This window comes from Parus major, chromosome 21 (genome assembly GCF_001522545.3).
Source record: "Parus major isolate Abel chromosome 21, Parus_major1.1, whole genome shotgun sequence".
Classification (NCBI taxonomy): Eukaryota; Metazoa; Chordata; class Aves; order Passeriformes; family Paridae; genus Parus; species Parus major.
Window position 1 is genome coordinate 3,512,299 of NC_031789.1, and position 21,387 is coordinate 3,533,685.

Genomic DNA, 21,387 nt, shown 5'->3' on the forward strand with positions numbered 1-21,387 from the left:
CAGATCATGTTGATACCGTGTTATGCTGATGCATGTTTTTCACCAAATTTTGAGAATATGACAGAATAATTTTGAGAATATGACAGATGGATCAATATGGGGGGTATTGTTCAAAGTCAAAAGGAAACAGTACATGTCTGACGATCAGAATGACTCCTGCTGATGAATGATCCCTTTTATCTCCATGACACTCAGCTCCTAGAGCTTCAATATCTTCTCTAAGAGCACATTCAACTAAAACTTAAGTATTTTCTGATTTTCATCAACATTTATATATCCACTACTGAGAGCTCCAATTGCAGAACTTCTCATTAACTTTCCCAAAACACCTGAAATACTTTCTGGTCAGGCAACAAACATTAAGTTCAGGAGATCAAGGGTGATCAAAATCACATTTGAGATAATTAAGCCTTTGTGCCAAAAAGCTATTAGGCAAAACAGATGACCATTGAAGATGTTCTGAATGCAAGCAGTCAAAGAGCTCTCATAATTTGCTTAAAGTAGACTTTGATCAATTTTAAACAGGAAAAAGACCCTACCAAGCAGACATTTGCCAGGGGAAACCCTGAATAAATCTCACCTAAGGGCTACAGAATAAGCACTTAAGTGTAATTTTTTGGCTTAGCAACAGAATCTGCTCATGGACAAAAACCTAAGTTAAACCATTCAATGTTTCAAATGTTGAATTTCTCAACTTTAAGCATTTATGGCCTTCTCACTTAGCTCACTCTCCTTACCACAGACTGGAACTGGCTTTTGCAGCCTCTTCCCCCAGCTCTATCAACTGGCAGAAATCTGCTACAAGATCCTGTTTGTTTGACATTCCCATGCATGCTCTTTTCTCACACTCCCTCAGATTTTCCAAAAATAGTTCTCATTTCTATCCCTTGCATTGACAAGGCACTGTGGTTTAGAAAGTGGCTTCAAAGTGACATTTTTATACTACATAGCATTAACTAATATTAGGTATTAGCTGTTATGGCTCACCCCTGCATGTTCAGGAGCTTGGCTGGCTGAAGTGTTTCTTTCTGGAGACTGGGGCATTCTTAAATTCTTGTTTATAGCAGCAGTGTGCTCATTTTAACTAATACAAGAGATTTCAACAAGCAACAAGATTTCAACAAGCAGAAAGAGTGTGTGGGGCTCTTGGCCCAAGTACCAGTCCCATCCTCATCAGCTGTACCCTGTGTGAGTGTCACATGGGAAACTGAAGGGATATAATTAGGAGGCTTACACAGACGTGATCTGAAACTTACTTAGCATCCTAAGCTTTATTACTCTATCCTTAGGAAGAGGTAAGCTAGAAAAGTCAAGCAGGGAGGAATGATGTCATTATTGAGACACAAAATTCAGAAAGCTTGAGGAAGAGAAGGTGAGAAGGAAGCAATTCCACCTGGTACTCCAGTGTACCTGCACCACAAGGCAGCTAGGAAAGAGGGTTGCAGAGCCAGGCTGGGGGTGCTCTCACCAGGATACAGCTGTGCCAGGGGAAGTACAAGGGTCTGCCCCTCAGGACAGGGAACAAAGAAGCAAACAGGTCAGTCTGAGTCAGCTGAGATGCTGGAGCAAGTGAAGCTCTGTTCTATTAAATAGATGATCTGTGTAATTTCCAGTATTATATTTTCCTTTACAGTTGTTTACACAAGCTAAAGGCATCTAATTTGCCTTCAAAATCCTGCATGGTAATAAAGTTCAAAGGACCTGATTTGCATGGTGTTTGTCACTGACTGCAGAGCAGAGGCACCAGATCCCTGTGTGGTTCCAGCAGCCAGAGGAGCACAAGGGTCTGTGAGATGCTAAAGCAGTGTGACCCCAGGAACACAGATGCAGCCCCAGTGTACAGAGCATGAAGTGTACACTCTGTTGGAAAATGCCTTCCTGCTTGCTAGAGCTTTTATAGCAAGCAGGAGGAAAATGGGGAATAAGACTCAAACCTGTCATGTTTCTTAACAGTTCTATAAATGTGGTAAATTTATGTACTTTTCAAGCAGATTCTGAATGCTGGTTATATCATTTCGGTAAGTCTTGCTTTCACTTTTAGCATTTACAAATGCCACAATGCTCCTGTTCAAATTTGTCAATTACTAATAATAGTTACATTAACTCAGTTTTAAACTCTAATGATTGCTTGGAGAAAATACGCAACCATAACCCTGTGATCATTTCTATTTTAGAAGGAAAAGCAAGGCAGTTTTGAAACATGGTTAACATCTTCAGTGGAGGCAAGTCACTTTCTCCTTTTGTTACATCCTAAGCAACCACAACCACTGACCAAGTGCCCGTGGACATGGGACAGGACTGCACTGCTGCAGAAATTCAAGCCCTGTGCAATGTGCTGTGAGCCAGAGAGAGCCTAAAGACAGTGAATCCCCCCTGACCCTGAACTTCTGTTTGGAGCTCCCCAAGAGCTAAACCCATCCCACAGAGATGCCCAGAGCAGTGACCATGCTGCTGGAGAGAGCAGACTGACCCTGGGTCTGCCTGCAAACTTCAGTGGTGCAAATGAGCAGGGTCTCTCTACAAAAGGAAGAGGAGACACCGAGAAAGAGGAAGGCAAAGAGCTCAAATTAAGAACTGTTGGAATCATGGGAAATTTAAGTCCTGCGGACTCTGTGTTAATCAACAGCTGGAGTCTTAACTGAACCCTGTTTGGAGTGCATGGCACATCCTGGGTGCTGGTGGGAACCCCAGGAACACAGCCAGACCAGAGGAATTCTCTGGGCTTGTGTCTGAGGTGGCTCTAAGAGCCTCTCAGGCTGACCCCAGAGATCCCATGGATGGAAACTTGGCACGTGGCTCCCCCAAGGACTGCCTGGATCTCAAGCAGATCTGAGAGGATACAGAAGTTCTGAACCTCAAGAACACGCTGAACAACAAACACAACAAAACAACCCCTCTGGTCTCTTTCATATGCCCTTCTGAAAGTCAGAAGTCGCTTGTACTTCTTCATCAATGACTGTGGCTGTTTCAAGAGCACTTGGAATCAGCCTGGGAACTACAAAGCCCTCTTTCTTGTCCACACATGTTACTTCCCACTGAACCTGCAGGTAAGATGTAGTTCCATATTCCATAGCATGAGCCACACTGACCTCCTGCAAAGTGCAGCTTTGAAATCCTGCAATGAGGACTAAGTCCATTTCTAAATCAGGAGTCTATCACATGCCTGTAAGAGCTCTCCTTGTTAAATGTCCCTGGACTGAACTAAACATGCTTCAAAATGCATTGGGTGTGACCAGCTCCTGAGTGGATGAAATGCATGGGTAGTGAGAATGGAGGGGGTAGAGTCAGAAACATCAGGATTCACCACTGTCTAGGCAAAGTCCCAGTTTGCAGCTTGATCATACAGGGAATCCTTTCAGCTAAAAACCACAGCAAACACCCTGCTGGTGTGGCAGTGCTGGCTGCCACAGGGGAGCACTCTGGCAAGTCTGTGCTGTTCCCACACTGGCAGGAACTGGCTCATCTTCATGTCTGTGGAGTGGCTGAGGTGAACTAACCTGTGCTGCTCTGCTGCCACATCCCACCTACCCACACTGAAGAGAACAGCACTTGAGGAGAGCCAACCAAATGATTCTGTGACCAAACTAAAGGCATTTCCAGCACACACCAGATGTCATCACTTTTTGCACTTTCCCACATACCATGAATGTTTTGGGCGGCACTCAGAAGCTGTAGCTATGATTTAACAAGCTTTTTTTCAGACTTCCTCAAGTCCAGCTTTTAAAGTCAAACAGCCTGGGCCATTTCACATTATAAGCAATGGAGCTGCACACAATTCTCTTTCAGCAACAGACCTAAGTTAAAGATTTCATTTTTGACAGTGCATCTTGGAAACAGCTCAACTTTGTTCTTTGATTAAAAGATCTGTAGTGAGCTGATTCTATTATATTTACACTGCACTCATTGCAGACACACTTGAATATTATCACACTGCTCTAAGGAAGGGCAGATACCAAAAGATAGTGTCATACCTGTGGCGGCAGCGTCGTAAAAACCGCATAATCTTGCGAGCAGCTTGATCCTGCTTCTTGGTAAGCAGACTGCTTCTAAACACAAAAAACCCCAACACTGAAGTGTAGGCAAAACTGGGGAGAATACTACTAAATGCAAGAATAATTATCCTATCAACCACAGTCCTTTTCCCACTGGCCTTTGTCTGTGGAGCACAGCACAGCCTCCAAGAGCACAAAAACAATATATAAAGATCCCAATAGCATGAGCAGCCCCAGAGCTCACCTGAGTTTCTGTTGTACGATGGTGGCTGCCCGACGGTTTTGCCTCCTCTTGCCACACTCTTTGTAGCTGCGATAGTACTGCTGGATCAGCATCGCGGCTCGTCGGCTCTGCTGGAATTTTTTCTGCTCATAGTAACTTCGGAATTTGCTCTGGATAAGAATGGCAGCTTGCGTCATCTTTTTATAAAGTGCATACTACAACAGAAACAAAGAGAAGCTGAGGCATCCCAATAAGAGCAGGAAGAAGCAGGTTCCTACAGTGACAGACTCTTGAGCCACTACTACGACGTGATGAGAAGTAAATGAGTATCTATGCCCTGACTGAGAATTGTGTAAGAAAATGGTGACAGCAAACTGGAACAACTGTGAGATTAGGGGCAGAACTTAGTCTGCATTAAGAAATCAGCTACCTGCTGAACAGTCTGACTAGATTAATGGAATCATAGAACAGTTTGCACTGGGAGGAATCTTTACAGACCATCTAGTTCAACCCCCCAAAAGGAACAGGGACATCTTCAAGGAGATCAGGTCACTTAGAGCCCCATCCAGCCTATTCTTGAATGTTTCCAGGGATAGGGCATCTGCCACATCTCTGGGCAATATGTACCAGTGACTCACCAGCCTCATTGTAAAAATTTTCTTCCTTGTATCTAATCTGAACCTACCCTCTTTTAATTTGAAACCATTACCACTTACCCTATTGCAACAAATGTCTGTCCCTATCTTTCTGAAAAACCAAACAACCCCAACAAACCCCCAAAACCACAATAGTTATAAGTCTAATACTGAGCTTAAGACATAGACAAAATTAAATTTCATTAGAAATCCATAATAAGCATCCAATGAACTCACAAATTTGCATGAACAGTCACATGCTTCCCAAATGCCACCTAGCACTGTATTATTTCTAGCCCTGTGATTCAAGTAAAGTAGGCACAAACTTTAAAAAAGAAAATCTTTATTCTACATCCTTTTCCTCTGACAGCATGTAAGGTAATGACCACTTAACAGAAACCATGTGCATTCATGCATATTTTTAAGTCCTAAGATGGAAATGTAGAATAATGTATAGAAGTTGAACACATACTACTATATAAACCTCTGTAGGTTTTCAGTGTTTGATGATCTTGTTTTGGTAAGTTTTAATACTTTCAAAACTGATGTGTCTATTGTTCCTGGATATTTTAACAGCTTTGACTTCTGCTCACTTTATCAGACAGATGAGTAGCAGGTACAGGGTAATGTCCTAACAGATCTCAGTACCTCAATATTTTCCATTCTACTGGGACCAAAAACCCCAAAAGCAAACAAACAACCCTCCCAACATAACCCCAAAGCAAAAAAAATTGTCCAATGTCATCACAAACCACCATTTACCAAATTTCATTTTTTGGAATTGAAGCAGTCATTAGGAACAGTTATAGTTTGCCATTATTAATTCCTACTGGGTTTTTTGTTTCCTTCCTTTTTAACGTTTTTTAATTAAAGGATCAGATTGTGATTTTAAATTCACAGATTTAAGTAAGTCATGGGCTGGTAATGGTTTTCCTTTTAAGTTTTATCCCAGATGGGACTTCTGTGGCTGAGTTACAAACCCTTGAACAGAAGGGCTCAAATACAAAACCATGCTTTGAGCTGTGACTGTTCCAATCCAGTCACAAATCTGTGCTGAGCAGTGCAGTAACAGATCAGAGGAATAAGGCACATGAAAGAGAAATTAGCAGTCACTGCATAAACCAGACCCCAATATGTTTGCATGCAATTCTAAGACCTGAGTAGCTGTGCCCTGTCCTCCTCTTGGTTCCCTTCCTCTTTCTGGGAAGGGGATCAGTGGTGATGTCACCTAAACTCCTAACCTAAACCAAAGAGGAAAGCCTTGGTGAGCTCAGTGTCCCAGAGCTCAAGCCACTGGTGCTGACAGAACAGTCCTCACCCTGCCACAAAACCACAGGGCAGGGGGAAGATGTGCATGGAATATCACCCAAGGACAAATTCTCTGCAGGAAAAGCACACCTTGCCTGCTGGTAGCTCTGGGAAAAGATCAGCTGATCCTAGAATCTGACGAGATCAAGATCTTGCACAGCTGGGAAACACATCTTTACAGCCAAGAATTACTAGTGAACAGTTTAAGACTGGCATCAATAGTTGTGCCTCCAGCAAGAGCAGCAATATACTGAGATGTTGGTCTCAGGAATTCAGCACACAGGTATTTCAAAAAGGATATAATACTTCAGCAGACAAGCAGAATGCAGAGGACATTGGCTCACAGGTGGGATAAATGTTCTGTGCTCCACAAATGCCAAGGCAAAGGTCACCAAGTGACAGCTGACCAGGAGCACTAAAGGAAAGCCTGTCCTCTGGAAACTGGCTGCAAAACCCTTCCAGCAGTTCAGCCCATGCCTGCTCATGGGAGCTGATCCAACTGTGGCACAGCAGTCCCTACACAACTCCCAGAAAGTCTGGTTTGTCAGTGATTTCTCAACCACAGGCATTTATTAATTGCTATTAAAAGGTTTCTCCAAAAAGCCAGGTTCTCCTGGTTTATACTGAGTGTGAAAGTTAGTGACCCATGGGGAACTGTTTCCAAAATAGTGTTTGTATTTGTATTACCTTCAAGGCTATCCAAGTAAGCTTGGGGAGAAACAGAAAAATACATAGTTAATGTTAGTTCTGGCAAATAAAGAATTAAAGGAAAAAACAAAACAAAACAGAAAGATCCAAACAATCTTCTTTCAAAAAGAAGCAATTCCAGAATCCAAAATAAAGCAATTTGTCAAGCAGTTTTTGAAAGGAATTAAGCTTCCCTACTACAGGAAGCATCACTCTAGAATGAAAGCCATGTGATGGGTTGGATGTGAACCACAATGCAGTCACCTAACACTAGAAAGACTTCCCAAATACATGTTTTTGAGAGATGCAAAAGAGCACAGGTGCCTTGCCTCACTTTCTGTTAACAAGCTGCCAGGCTTTAGACAGACTGTGTCTTGCAGGGTAGAGTGCAAAGAGGGATGTGGGCTCTAGTCCTCACCAAAAAAAACCCCAAAACACCAAACCAAACAACAACAACAACCCCAACCAAAAAGGAAAAGTATCTTCTTTTTCTAGGGTTGAGAACTCAGTCTGAAAACATGTCTCCAACCAGAGTCTGGAGAACAGTCTCAGTCCTGGAAAAACTAGTGTCAAGCTATAACATGTGACTTCCCATCATTTAAAAGTTTAGTATGTGCAAAATAAAACAACCTATTTTTCATCTTCACCTTTATCAAAGGAAAAACCAACTTCAGTTTCACAATGAAATTTGGCAAGCAACTAGTCAGAGAACAGTCTCCTCAGGCTGTATCATGCACAAAGGCCAATATGGAATACATCACAGCTCTCCATCTCACAGCAAAAACACAGGCATTGTCACAAACAAATTTCAAGGATTCCCTCCAAAACTAAGATTCAGAACACAAATCTTCTTCCCTTTTCCATTTTTCCTGAGCAAGGTATTCCATTACTGCATGCAGAAAAGCACACAAGAGGAACAGTGGGACAATGCCCACTACAATGGGGTGTGTTTGTGGCGCTCACACGTGTTTCACAGAATTTCACTTTCTTGATTACCTGTTTGTACTTTCGGTAGCAACGCTGAATAACAGCAGCAGCCACCTCCTGCTGTTCCCGGAGAGGACGACCCTGTGTGGAGAAAGAAAGGAGCAGCATCAGTCAGAGTGCACCAAAACCCAGGACAGGTGATGTGGCTCAGCTGCTGGCAGGGCAAACCTCTTCTTTCAATGCTACCTGGTCCAACTTGGGCCTAGGCATCTCCTGGAGAAATCTCTGCTGTCAACTCACATAAGGAACAAACCTTCAAAATGCATCTTTACACCAAATGGGTAACTAAAAGCAGAACCTCTGGGCTACATTTTGAGGATGTGCTTTGTGAGTGATGCTCTGACACAGCAGATGTGCCAAGGCATGGCATGCACTCCCCATACAGCACTTGTTGGGCAAACATCAACAAGCAAATGCCAGAAGCACTGAAAAGGTTATGACAGAAACTGTATTTTTGTTCCCAAAGTGGATATTACCCACATTTTGGTTTGTAACAAATTACACTCTCTCACACAACCATCAAGGAAGACACTGGACACTTGGGCCACATACCTTGTATTTCCTGAATACTGTCTGGACGAGTTTGGCAGCTTCATAGAGTTCTCTCTGCTCATGATCAGACAGAGTTAACTGTGCAAACTCATTTTCTACCTTCTCGCTGGTGGATGCACTCAGAAATTCAGACCAGTCTGCTGCCGAGGGAAGGCTGGGTTTCTCAAAAGCTATTTCACTGATTGGTGAGCCTGCAGGGCTCAAGCTGGTGTTCGAAGAAGGGGTCAGGGGTTCACTATACAGACTTCTGAAATACCAATCACAGTAGGAATTATTGGCTTACAAAGAACTTGGGCTGGCATCACAGATAAGGACAACATTTCTGAGTTCAAGACAGAAGTTTATGTTCCCCTCCCTCTCTCCAAGCAACAGCCCCTGAGCCTGCCTGTCCTGCATGGCACAGATGTGGTGCTGGAGTGAAACCCCCATTCCATGAGTTTGTAGCTGTGCTGGCAACAATACATCTGAGCACAAGAGTGTGCCTGGGCCTGCAAGAGCAGAACTGAGTCTCACTGAGAACTGGCTCCTGCAGGCTGAAGAGTCAGAACATGCAGCCCAGCACACACACCACACTGAAACCCAGAGCAACCCCACAGCTCTCACTGACCTGATCTGTGCAGCACTGGGCAAGTGATCAACATCAGCAAGGTAACTGGCCAGCCAGCTCATGGTGGTGCTCATGGCAGCACTGTCCGTCCTCTCCACCAGCAGCGATTCCATTGGCACAAAATTCTCCCGCTTGATCCTGTCAGGCGTAGCTTCAATAATGTGCTCTGCAAGTGTCATCATGTTCACCTGTTAAGGAGGAAAGAACAGCAAACTTTAGCTCTCTGGTAGAAGGTGCCTTGTGCTTACAGCCCAGCTTGAGACAGAATTCTTCATTTTGCCCAGACCTGTGGAAGCTGAAGTGTACTGTTTGTCTCAGCAGTTGAGAGAAATCCATTAACCAATTCTTATTTGCTTTTTTGCCTCTTCAGACCAAGCATTGCAGGGTTTCATATTCCCCAGACTTCTTTTTTTCCTTTATGGGGAGTCAAGAGATCTGCTGCAAGGTCTCTGGGCTCTCCCTCTACAGCTGACACTATTATATTTCCAAAGGAAAACTGATTTTGCTGCTCTTTTGCTGAGATGTGCAGTAGAGCACAACAGGACAATAAAGGCAGCTCAAGAGAAGTTAAAAAACTTGGGACAAAACATTGCCAGGAATCCTGAATGACATCCCTCAGCTCAGCAAGTTCCACAGGAATTTTCAACTCAGAGAACAGAAAACTCTTCTTGTTTTGCAATGCTCTGCTTAACTCATGTTACACCAGCCAAAGGAGAACATTCAGAGATGCCAAGGTAGAACAGGTAAGGCTGTGTTCCCACTACCCATTTGCTCAGACAACAACAGTATCTTTCTCCCAGTGACTACTTCTCATACGTCTCTCCTGCTTGTGTTGTATTTTTATTTCCTCTACTCCATACCTAGTAGGATTCTTCCTTCTCAAACCCACTGTCTCTCCCATTCTCCACTCTTCCCTCCTTCCCTCTGAAGTGCAGATGCCTGGCCTGCAATCATAGCACTACTTCTGTCACATCTTGTCTTTGTAGGGACTGCTGCACAGTTCCCACAGGACTATTGGGCCACCTGAGTGACATGCACTTCTGTGATCAGGCTTTGCTCCTTCCTTTTTCCTTGCACAACTGCAGTTTTGTGCATTCTGTACACTGTTGAAGTGTATGCCAGTGTAGAACTCTAAATGCTAAACTCTTAGCCTTTATGTCTGTGTTGAAACTGGAAGAAAGTATACACTGGCTGTGTGACCACCTCCTTCCTCAAAGCACAATTCAGTCTCTAGAGGCCTCCATAGGAGTTTTTCGTGGTCAGGATCCTCCATGCTCTATGAGACTGCTGATCTTGGTGCTGTGGGTGTGTTTACCTGCAGTTCATCCATGTGGTGTAAACAGTCCTCATCCCCTGCGTTGTCCCTGTAGGACAAGAGTTCTGCATCCACCATCTCCCTGTCGGCCATCATCAACACATTCATCTGCTCCCGCTGGCGCAGCCGATGGGCCACAGCATCCTTCCCCAGGGCAGTGCCCTTCTGGCTCCCTGCCACCTGCACTGCAGACACACCAATATAAATGTCCTTTGCGTTCCATTTGATGCCTGCCTGGCTGCCGGAGCCCCGGTACCCAGTAACTTCTGGGATGTGCTGGGAGAGCTCCCGGCCATAGTCCCTCAGCCCTTCACTGGGGCTGATTGTCTCAGTGGAGGATTGCTTGGAGCTGGAGTTCTGCTTCCTAATGCTTGGCTGTTCCAGGCTCAGTGCAGTGGAAAGCAGCTTTTCTTGCCGGGCTTGAAAATACTCAGGGCTCAGCTTATGCTTTTTGGGTGCAGGGTAATCTTTCTGAGTCTCACTGCTGTAATAGCTGGAAGGTTCTGACCTTGGCCGCCTCAGCTCTGTAAACAAACAGATCAATGGTCAAAACTAAACATGCAACTCATGACTGCTGTAGGAACATCAACAGCTTCTGTCTCAGGCCAAAGTTTGCACTGTGCTCCATGGGCACCTGAGAGGATGTGCAATGGGAGTAACAACCACCCAGGGAGGATACTGTCTCAATCACTCCTAAGATACACAAGTCTTTCCAAAGCAGGCATTCACTCCTCTTCCTGATGCTTATGCAAGTGTATGGAGCACAAGAAAAGAATTAAGCATGGACAGCAAGACTACCAGGTGGCACCTTCTGCCCAAGTGAGCTCCTTGCCCCCACATTTTCACATGTTAAATGTCAGCAAAACAGAGCATGCCCTCCAGGATGTTTTACCTGTGTTTGTACTGGAAATCACTGTGACTCCCTTCTGAGGCTCCTGAGAAGCAACAAGCTCACTGTGCCATTGGGACACCCAGTTCTCTGTGCTGGAGTCTGTGCTCGAGGGGCACTGAATCCTGGGGTTTTGCCCAAGCTGAGTTTGCTCATCTCGCTGTAGCTGCTCCAAGCACTCTGCCAACTTCACGTGGCCCCGAGACCGAGCGATGGCCAGCGGCAGTCGCCCGAGGGAGTCAGGAATGGAGATGGCTCGGCGGTCCCACTTGTACAGCACAACAGCTGCATCCATGTGGCCCAGGGCACATGCCCACATCTAAAGAAGAAAAGGTAACTGACCCACTGGAAGACCTGCCTTCTCCTTTCTTATTAATGCAGTGGAGGTACCACGCACATCCCAGCTCAAGGAAAAACTGTTCTGACAAACAAAACCATGACATGCTCAAAGCCAGCAAATTACATTTATATATGTCCCAACCTAACAAAAGGCCAATGTAGAGGACTGAATACATGCTATTTTCTCCTACAACAGAGAAAACTCCAATTGACAAATAAAGCTGACTAAACTAAAAAAAGTTTGTTTTCTTTTGTTTTGGGCTTTTTTTTGACATTAACATCACTGCAGAGACAGAACAGCTTCATACACAAAGGAATCTCTGAGGTCAGAAGCATGCACATAGGACCAAAGGTTGTGAATAATAAAATCAACACTCTTGAGATGTAAAGTGGCAGTTCTGGTTCCATCTGTTTTGGCTTTTTGTTTAAGTTCTGAGTCATGATTTCATGACTCCAGTGACCATGTTAAGTTTGTAACTTTACAACCTCTACAGTCAAACAGTCACAGAGGACAATATGAAAGAAGGCATGTGAAGTCCTTTCCACACCATGATAGTGGAGACTAGATTCTGTGTAAAACACTAACCAGAACCACGTGTCTGTCCCCCTTCCTCATGTTTCTCAATGACAAAGTTTTGTTCTGTGTGCTCTTTCTCAACAAAATGCCAGGAAGCCAATAGCACCATGTCTTACCACGTAGGCAGCAGGAACACACAGGAACATCTACTCTCCACAGAGAAACACTTTAGGAAAGTAACACATCAGAAAGAACTCCCACAAAGGGCCCTCAAACTTTCCCAGAAGTTTCAGACCCTGCTCTTACCAGAGGAGTGCAGGAGAAATGATCCACATTCAAAGGGTCAACTTCCAGCTCCAGATCAATGCTGTCTGCATGTTTGGTGCTGCAGGGGAAACAAGAGAAGGAATGATGCTCTGTAGCCATGTCAGGATCATTGTCTATCCATAGATTTATCCCAAGTGCTGTACCACAGGGCAGAGGTCACACACAAGCCCACAACACGTTTATTTACTATCGACAATGCCCCCACCACAGACATGAAGAGCATGATACATCCATGACTGGACTCAAGAGACAGGTACCATCAGATCAGGGGATGGGAACAAATTCAGGCCCTTGGCTCTTTGTACAGACAACCAGAAACGTGGACTGAGCAGAGTTTATACATGCTCCTGCCATGCCTGTACTGACACCCCAGAGTCCAGCAGGCTGGGTCTTACCGCCATTTGATGAGGGTCTGGATGAGAGTAGCATAGCCCTGGGCAGCAGCCAGATGGAGCAGTGTCATTCCTCGGAAAGTCTTTGAATGGATCAAGTGTTTGGACTTCGCCCAGCACGCACGACTCATCATCTTCTCGCACACCACCACCACGCGGCTCTCAAAGCAGCTGCCCAGGGTCCCAGTCCCAGAAACACACTGCAACACCACACACATCCCAGTTTAACCAGGGAGAGAAGCTGCAGCTTGCCCTGAACAGACAGCCTTCCACTTCAACAAGTACTGAGACAGTGGCAAATGCAACTGAAAAACAGCTGCTGTTAGGCACCCACAAACCAGACTTGTTACTTAGGACAAACTATAACCCTTTCCAAACCCCATCCCCAAAAAAACCTCTGGTAAGAAAGCACAAAGCTGTGTCTGGATACAGAAGGGTTCATACCTGCACCTGTGTTCCACTGTTCCCATTCCCATTGCTCCCGCCTCCTACTCCTTGTTTGTGTTGCTGGGAGCCTGTCATTTCAGCCATTCTCCTCTCCATCTGCTCAAGTCGCTCCAATATGGACATCCTGAACTGGTTATCTAGGTTGGAGAAAGCCAGAGTAAGGACATTTCCTTACAAGGAAAGGAAGCTCAAGTTTTGACAGACAACTAACTATAGGAAGTCACAAACAGCTATCCTGGAAGTGACACAGATTTGCTCTACTTGCAAATGCACACCACACACTTGCCCTGCAGTATCCTAGCTCTTTAACTTCCTGCAGCAACCCTTTGACTACAATTCCAGAGAACATCCTTACAGAAAACAGACAGAAAAATGAAAAATGCAGGCAGATGACAAATCCCTTTCCTTGTGAATCCAGCTGTATGCACACAATACTAGGGGTAATGCAAGGTCTTTCAAAACACAAACTCTAAGCAAATACACCCATTCAGAGAGCATTCCAGTAGGATCACATCTGCCATTTTAGAGTCACCCCCTACTTTACAAGAATCCTAAAACTGGCTTCACTTGCTGCCTGGAATCATGCAATAATGGTACCTGGAAGAAAAGGACTCCTCTGCATCCTTCTGTGCTTAGGAAAAGAAGCCTTTATCAGGGCACTTGCTCCTTCCCTGACAGGCTCCCTTTCTTGGAAAACAGCTTCAGCCAAGTGCCAGAAACAGAACTTCCAGAAATTGGTGTATGGGCACAGACCATCCTGTAACACCACCCTGGAAATCCGTGCAACTCTGGTCCCTGCAGAAGTCTCAGGGCTGTGTTACTGATTTTTCCCTCACTGCATTTTAACACAGCACTATCCTACAGCTACTAAGGCCTGGATGGCAGAGCAGGGAGGTTCAGACAGGTCACTGCTGAACCTGATACAGTTCACAGAGTTTTACAGAGATCAACTGAGCAATGTTCCTCTGGACAGGGCCAGTCAGTGCAGAGGGAACGGCTGCAAATGCAGATCTCCTTCTGTCTTGTTGACCCATAAGGGATAAGTTTCATGCAGCTCATGTGAAGCTGGATTGGGATGGGTGGATAGGGAACATTTAATGAATCTTGGTATTATGCTAAGAACATAGGTAGTGAACAGTAAGGGAGAGACAGCCCTAATATTGTTCAGTTTCTTGCATCCATAGAGAGGGTGTGATGCTGCAGAACACTCATAAATCCAGAACCAAACCCACTGACAGCAAAAGGAGTATGTGCACCAAAACAGACAAGCTCTGATGAAGTTTTAAACATAACAGTCTTCTCCAGGAAGAACACAGAGCCCTCCCTGGAAGGCTGTACTCACATGCTACACTCCAAGGCACAGCTCTCACTAGAGAGTATGGGAGAGATGTGGCTCTCTCCTGTACTGCACTAAGGACCATACTGCAGATCATTGCTACGAGACAGCTCAGGTCCACTGGCTGGAGACATCCCCTTCTCACCAAGAGGCTTCTGTGGTCTGACCACAGGCAAGAGCTCCACTCGTGTCTGGCCAACTTCATTATCCCACTCTGGCTGCTCAAGAGCCAGGGACAAAGGACTGTGGCCAGCACCTCCCATCTAACCTCATGTCAGAGGTGAGCTCACTAGTCCAAAAGACTTAATATTAGTGCCTTACTAATCCTTCAGCTGCCCTGTTAATTGCAAAGTCCCGGGGAAAGGACTGGCAGCTGTATCACAAAACACTCATGGCGCTGATGCGTCCCTGTCCTCCAGCTGCGCTCAGCACACGGCAGCAACACAAGCCCGGTTTGCCCAGCAAATCTTTGTTCCAGGAGTGCTGCAGTGTGCTGCAGTGCAGTCCACACCGCTGTCTCCTCCCTCCCCATTTCCAGGCGGAGCACGTCCACTGCAGAGACTGGCAGAGCCCTGGCCCCGCTGAGCCGTCCCCTCCCGCCCGTGCAAACACAGCTGAGACAGCTCGGGCACCTGGAAAAGCGGCCACGCTCGCCCTGCAGGAACGGCTCTGCTCCACACAGGTAATGCCACTCTCCCTTAGCTGGGCACCAGCACTCGCATTTATTACAGCTGAGAGCAGCAAACCATACTGGGTATCACATCTGAGCCCTCAGCCCTGTACAGGCAGGAGCAGCATCTTTTAAAAAGAAATGTGGCTTGAACTGGAGTAATAAACCAGTAAAGCTCAGGGCTGCAAGATTCTGGGATTTGCTCCTACTCATTTAGGGGTCAAGAGAGAGTACTTCTGGAACCAAAAGGAGAAAACAATTCCAGTGAAATGCAGAAGTACATATTACTGTTTCCCCCCCTTTTTTCCTTCAATCTGAAACCACTCTGGAACAGAAATGGAGGGCCCTATGTTTGTAACTATTTCCCAGGCTCTTCTCTCTGGGCTTTATGATCTGTAATGAGTGAAGCCTCCACCTTTCCTGATCACAAACTAAAGATACTGAGAACTGTAATTTTTTTGTCAGAAGACTGAAGTTACCAAAGATACACCTGTCACCCACCAGTGTCCCCAGACAGAAACACTAAACCAAAGAAATGAAAGGTGGGAATTTTTCTCAAGAAGCAGAATTCAAAACAGCATCTGGTGCTCCCAGGTATTCCTATTCAAACACCCTGGCAGTGCTCCTGGAAAATACTAAGGACAGGACTTCTATTTTAGAAATATGCTGCTATTGGTGAAATACGAAGTACAAACATTCTGGAGCACCAGCACAGCATGGCCAGAGCCAGAGCCCTCTCTGTGTCTAGAAGAGACCACCAGAATTTACCCAGAGCAGGGTGTGCCCCCAAATGAGAAAGCTGCAGGCAGCAAATGAGGTAAGTGGGGCAGCAGTGCAGGGAAGGTGCCCCTATGCTGCCCGTTTTCCAGGTGACCAAACTTGTTGCCTAAGCAAGCCACAACTGATGACAATTCCAAAATTATTTATATATAGTGTTTTCATTATTCTGTAATACCAATTACACCAAGATGTCCCTTTCAAAAGGAACTGGTCACTTGAAGTACATGCAATAGTCTGCCAAAGAAACCCCAACAAACTAACAGCAACAACAAACCTACAATAAAAAACCAAAACAAAGAAAAAACCCCAAACCAAACCACAAAAAAGAAAAAAGGGGGGGCAGGGAAGGAGTGGGAGAGTGAACACCTTCCTCCAAGGTTTCTCCTGAACTCAGCCATGAGGAAAAACTCTCCTCTCCCACCCCAGCCCTGAACACGCACCACATTAGCAGCACTTTGGACCATGTCCAGCTGCTCCACTCACTGCTGATGAGCCAACAGATGTACCTTGCAATACCTGAGAGAAGAGCTACAAGAGCCACAGGGCTGAACGTTACAGCTATCACTCTGAGAAACTCTGAGACCTTTTATCCTGTTATTTCTCATTTTTCTAGTCACAATCTTTTCTCTCTTGATCACTTCAGGGGTCTCTGCAGGGCCACCTGCTTAACAGGCACTGAAGTTACAGGAAAAATTTCCACATTCTCATCTTCCTCTTGCCAGAAGAGGATCTCATGACAAGCAAATCTCTTGCAGTGCACTGAAGATGACAGCTCAACAGCATAGAAATCACTGTCCAAATAAGCTTTTCTCTTGCTACATTGTACAGGAATTCTAAACAGCCCAAGCCTAAGGAAACATCTTGCACTGGAAGCACCCTCACTCTGTCCAAAGGCAACAAATATCCACATGGATACAAACATGTTTAAGGTTTTGCCCAAAAATTCTGCTTTTGATGATAGAATACCTTTTTGCAAGCTAAAAAGTTAGACATGCAAATTTGTGCATTTATTGAGTTTTTCCATTACATATCAATCTAAGAAATGTTTTCATGTTCTTCAGGAAACTACAGAGACAGTTTCTGAAGGTGTTCTTCAAGTTTCCTCCACTAAAGGTGAAGAAAATAACCACATTTCTGTATCTCTAGGATATAGAATAATTTCACAGAAAATATTCTAGACACTGTATCGTTTGTGGACATTATTCAAATTTAACAATATCAATGTAACACCAAAATTACTTCTCACTATCTTTCCCCTAGCATAACAAGGAGAGGTGGTGGCAACCTGAGGGGAGCTGAACTGTCCCAGCAGGGAGGGACTGAGAGCAGCAGCCTGGTCAGATTTTCACCAGTAGTAAGCAATTGGTTTGAGTTTGCTACTCATTTCCCTAAAACACAAACCATCTTTTAAGTGCAGAACAAGCTTCATTTTCATCTGCATTGTGAAAGAGCCTACTACTGATCACAGTAATGACAGCAGGTTCCTCGCTGATCATATCTAAAGATGCAGAACAATTCTGGTACAAATCCTCCAAGAATACGTGGTTGTTTACATCAGCTACCATCTTAGAGTTACAGCCTGCATGCTTACACAGCTACACCCAGGCAACTTGGATATTGCTTAATGTTACTTTATTTATTTTTTTTCAGGGTTGGTTTAATCGAATGGTGTTTTCTTAACCCAGATCCCTTCACAATTTATTTAAAGCACACCTGTATCAAGAGGTCAATAAGCTACCACAGCAAGCATAGAGAGAGTGGAAAATACAGGGAGCAGGGGAGTTAGTTTCATCTCCAAGATTCTGAAAGCCACACCTCCATTTTCTCACTCAGTGTTCTCCAATAAACACTGAATTTTCTCAGAAAGAATCTGAACAGATGCCAGCCATTTACGTGACACAAGTTTTCACTGGAGGCTGCAGAAGCACGTGCCTTGTGCAGCCTGGTAACAGCTCCTGACTGCACAGACCCTGCATTGACAGGGGAGCTAAATTACACTCGCACTTGCAACACCTCACCCACACCCCGACAGCCCCTTCTCTGCACAGCCCTCCCCACTGCCTAACCCGAAGCCTCTTCCAACAGCAGGATTTCTGGTTTTGAGCTGTGCACACTGTGTTCCCCACGGGCAGGCACAGCTCAGAGCATTGCCTCTGCCCACACTTTATTACAACAGGTAGTAAAGGCACACCTTCATCAAACATCAGTTCTGCACTTCCTTTGTGTGGTACCCAAAACACCACCATGGCCCAGGGTGCAGAGCTAAGGGAACAACAAGGCACGGCAGTAAGTGACAAGCCCTCTTCTGCTTAACAAGCCAATTTTAAGAAATGATCACAGAGAGGTGCTTTTCTGATCTCTGCACACTGCTGTACTGGACAAGAACACACCCCAAAGGATCTTCAGTTCTTCTGCCAAGCAAGCTTCAAACAGTAAGAAACTGTCTGTGCCACACACGACTTGGCAGCGCAGCCAGAACTATTACAGGGAAAATACTGCCGAAAATACAGATGAAAAATAAATTGGCAGTTCTTAGTAGCAAGTGGTGTTAAACAACACTTGCTCTTTTTCCACACTCTCCCCTGGAGGTCTGGAGGCTTTTGCTATGCTGCACAACCAAAATGACAGACAGTATCTGGCTGGAAGGACTAAAGGATGAGGGGTCCATGATCTCCTGCACATTCCACTGAGGCTGCATCTGTCCAGCGTGTAATTACTCCCCCCAGAATTCTAAACACTGAGGTAACAGTGGTGTTCAAGACCTGCATCTGCACGTGTTCCCAAGCACTGTGCTTAGATACTCTGGTATGGAGGAGCCACTCTGAGGGCTTTGGCTTCTCAGCCTGTGCTGCTTCTTTACCGGCAGTTTCTGTGTTAAATCATTCCCTGCATGAGCACACACAGACTGAACTGAGCAAGTGTGACAGCTGAGCACTGTAAAAAAAGCCATGCAGCATGAAGACATTATTCTGTTTTGCAGAGCAAGCCAGAATTCTCTCACCATATTCTCTCATCCAGCACAAGCTGTGGGTGGGGATGGAAGCAGTCTAAGGCCACGTCACTCACAGTGTTTCTATTTTGCAAATCATCTGTCACCGGTCTATATAAAATCTTGATCAATTCTTCTGTACAATACAAATCCTGAACATCTTTCATGTTTCAGTATCAATCTGATCATTTAATACTGATTTCTGAAATGGCATTGTTGCAGGAACACCTATTTCTGATATTAAACTGCAGTTACATCCTCAACACCCCTTTCGAGAACCTCTTTTTAGCAGTAAGTTGTTACAGGTCACTGTCTCTCCCAGAAAATTAAAGCATTTAAAATTCATATTCTAGGACAAATTCATATCTATGTTAATGAGGCAGGTCACTTCCAGGGCTTTTGATCAGTGAGAAATGCCACAACTACCGAGGTACGAGCTGAGGAAAACACGGTATTGTACACTCTGAGCCTAAGCAGCAGCTCAAACAACCCCATGCTTTCACCCAAGAAAAGAACACTACTGAGCATGGGCAGGAATGATGAAGTCATCCAGATCTGCACACACAAGTATCGTCAGTGATTTTAAACCATTAATTCACCTGCTAAGGCATGATTTCTTACTGTCAACACTTTTCCCATAGTTCTTCTAGTGCTATAGGACTTGAGCTATTACTCCCATGGCATCTGGGATTACTCTGTTCCTCTCTGTCACCCCCAGCAGCCAGTGCTCCCTCAAACAGGGTACTTCTTACTTTATCACACCATTACTAGAAAAGAGAAGGAGGAGGGTTGCTCAGGCTGACTTCCTCCCCAAGTGGCAGTCTCTGTACCAACAGCAATAAAGCACTTGCTGCCCTATTTTTCAGGCTTCTCTCCCCCAGGGCTTAGGGAGGGCAAGATTTTAATGCTATCCAGGAACAGCTGCTTCAGGAAACAAAGGAAGGTTTTAAACATGCCATCTGTATTTTATATATTTTAGAGTAGGGTTACTGCTAAAGACATCACTTCTTGTGCTGTTTTGTAATTTGTATAAAAATCTGGCTGCCTAAGGTCAGTCTCTGCATCTCAGGTCAGAAATCGACCTGACAGGTGTCAATGCTATGAAAAATGTAGAGGAAAAATGCTCTTGGATGTACACAAAGAGCAACAGCTTGGGAGAACATGCTGTGCTGCTGCTCACCTGCCCTGTGCTACTACCTAGGGCTCCTGGAGATTTCCTCCTCCAAGGGCTACGTGCTAAAGGGGCTACAAACAGGAAAAAAACATCTCATGCCACACTACGCAGTATCTGTGCTTACAGTACTGTGTATGGTATTTTTGTATGCATATAATAACAATTCTGACCCAAGTTTGCTCTCATTAAATCTGCAACCACAACAGTCAAAATACTCACTCTGAAATCATCACACTGAAGAGCAGCACGCTATAAAATGGCCTCTATTTGCTACAAAGTTAGATAAATAGGAATTGCTGGAAGCTACAAAACTGTGAAGCACTGGAACAGGTCAGCAAGTGAGACGGAGATTTCCTTTGCTGGACGCTTTCATGAAGTCTGACATCAGTCATGTTTACCCCATCTAAACTGCCAGCAGTCCACACAGTCTCCTGAAGTCCTCCTCCTAGTCCCACTCCTTCTGGCAAAGCACGCTGCAAAACAAGTTTTCCAAAAAGGTGGTGCAGAGCAGACGTGTGCTTCCAGCATCCCTAAGATTCCCAAGAAGGTCTGAGCTACCGACCTCCTCCTGTGCCCTGCCAGCTCAGAACACGAGGCTGTGAGCTGGAGGCGCTCGGATGTAATGTGTCCTGCTGCACACGTGATGCTACAATTAAAGTGCTGTCACAACTCTGAGCCTGCATCGCAACATCGCTCGGGAGGGGCTGAGCACCAGCACGGGAGGGCGAGCACATGAAAACACGACCACGTCCCACGGCTGGGGGCACAGCAAAGGGGGACACAGCGAGCAGCAAGACGTGCAGTCATTGTGGAAGTGCAGTGAAGTAAAGCACAACACAGAAGCATGCAGATTTCAACCCAAACAAACACTGCGCAACACTTTATCCTGCAATACTTACTGAAAGCAGTACTTTCTCACATGTGCACGTCCACCTGCAACGGCTGGGGGTCCCGGACCCCTCTGTAGTCCCTCTACCTGCTGCCAGGTAAATAATGTGACAACACCTGGCACCAGCGGACTGACCTGGAAGTCTACAAGGCATCAGCGGAGGCTCCAGTCAGCATCTGGCGCAGACCCCGCAGCAGGGGCGGGCAGAGCAGGCTCCCCCCAGACCTGCTTGTCGTCTCTCGCATCCTCGCAGCCAACTGGAGCCCCGCCGTCCTGTCGCAGCGCCGGCGGCTCTCAGCGGTGCCCCCCCCGCGCCCCGGCGGCCGCAGCGG

At 45.5% G+C, this 21,387-nt stretch overlaps 1 protein-coding gene across 9 annotated transcripts in view; it reads right to left on the bottom strand.

The window, feature by feature from the left end:
- CAMTA1 (calmodulin binding transcription activator 1) overlaps positions 1-21,387 on the bottom strand; it is a 234,801-nt gene that overhangs the window by 13,625 nt on the left and 199,789 nt on the right. For 3 of the 9 annotated variants that reach the window (XM_015648182.2, XM_015648184.3, XM_015648181.2), the window contains 11 exons: positions 13,215-13,354; positions 12,774-12,970; positions 12,358-12,436; positions 11,199-11,514; positions 10,307-10,830; positions 8,992-9,179; positions 8,385-8,631; positions 7,842-7,913; positions 6,846-6,866; positions 4,237-4,430; positions 3,972-4,046 (listed from right to left, as the gene is read on the bottom strand). In XM_015648182.2, the coding sequence (XP_015503668.1) occupies positions 3,972-4,046; positions 4,237-4,430; positions 6,846-6,866; positions 7,842-7,913; positions 8,385-8,631; positions 8,992-9,179; positions 10,307-10,830; positions 11,199-11,514; positions 12,358-12,436; positions 12,774-12,970; positions 13,215-13,354 (2,053 nt within the window). Of the gene's footprint in view, positions 1-3,971; positions 4,047-4,236; positions 4,431-6,845; positions 6,867-7,841; positions 7,914-8,384; positions 8,632-8,991; positions 9,180-10,306; positions 10,831-11,198; positions 11,515-12,357; positions 12,437-12,773; positions 12,971-13,214; positions 13,355-20,385; positions 20,725-21,065; positions 21,382-21,387 lie in introns of those variants that run through there. The other 6 variants (XM_015648185.2, XM_033519214.1, XM_033519215.1 and 3 more) reach the window with 5 other exon arrangements.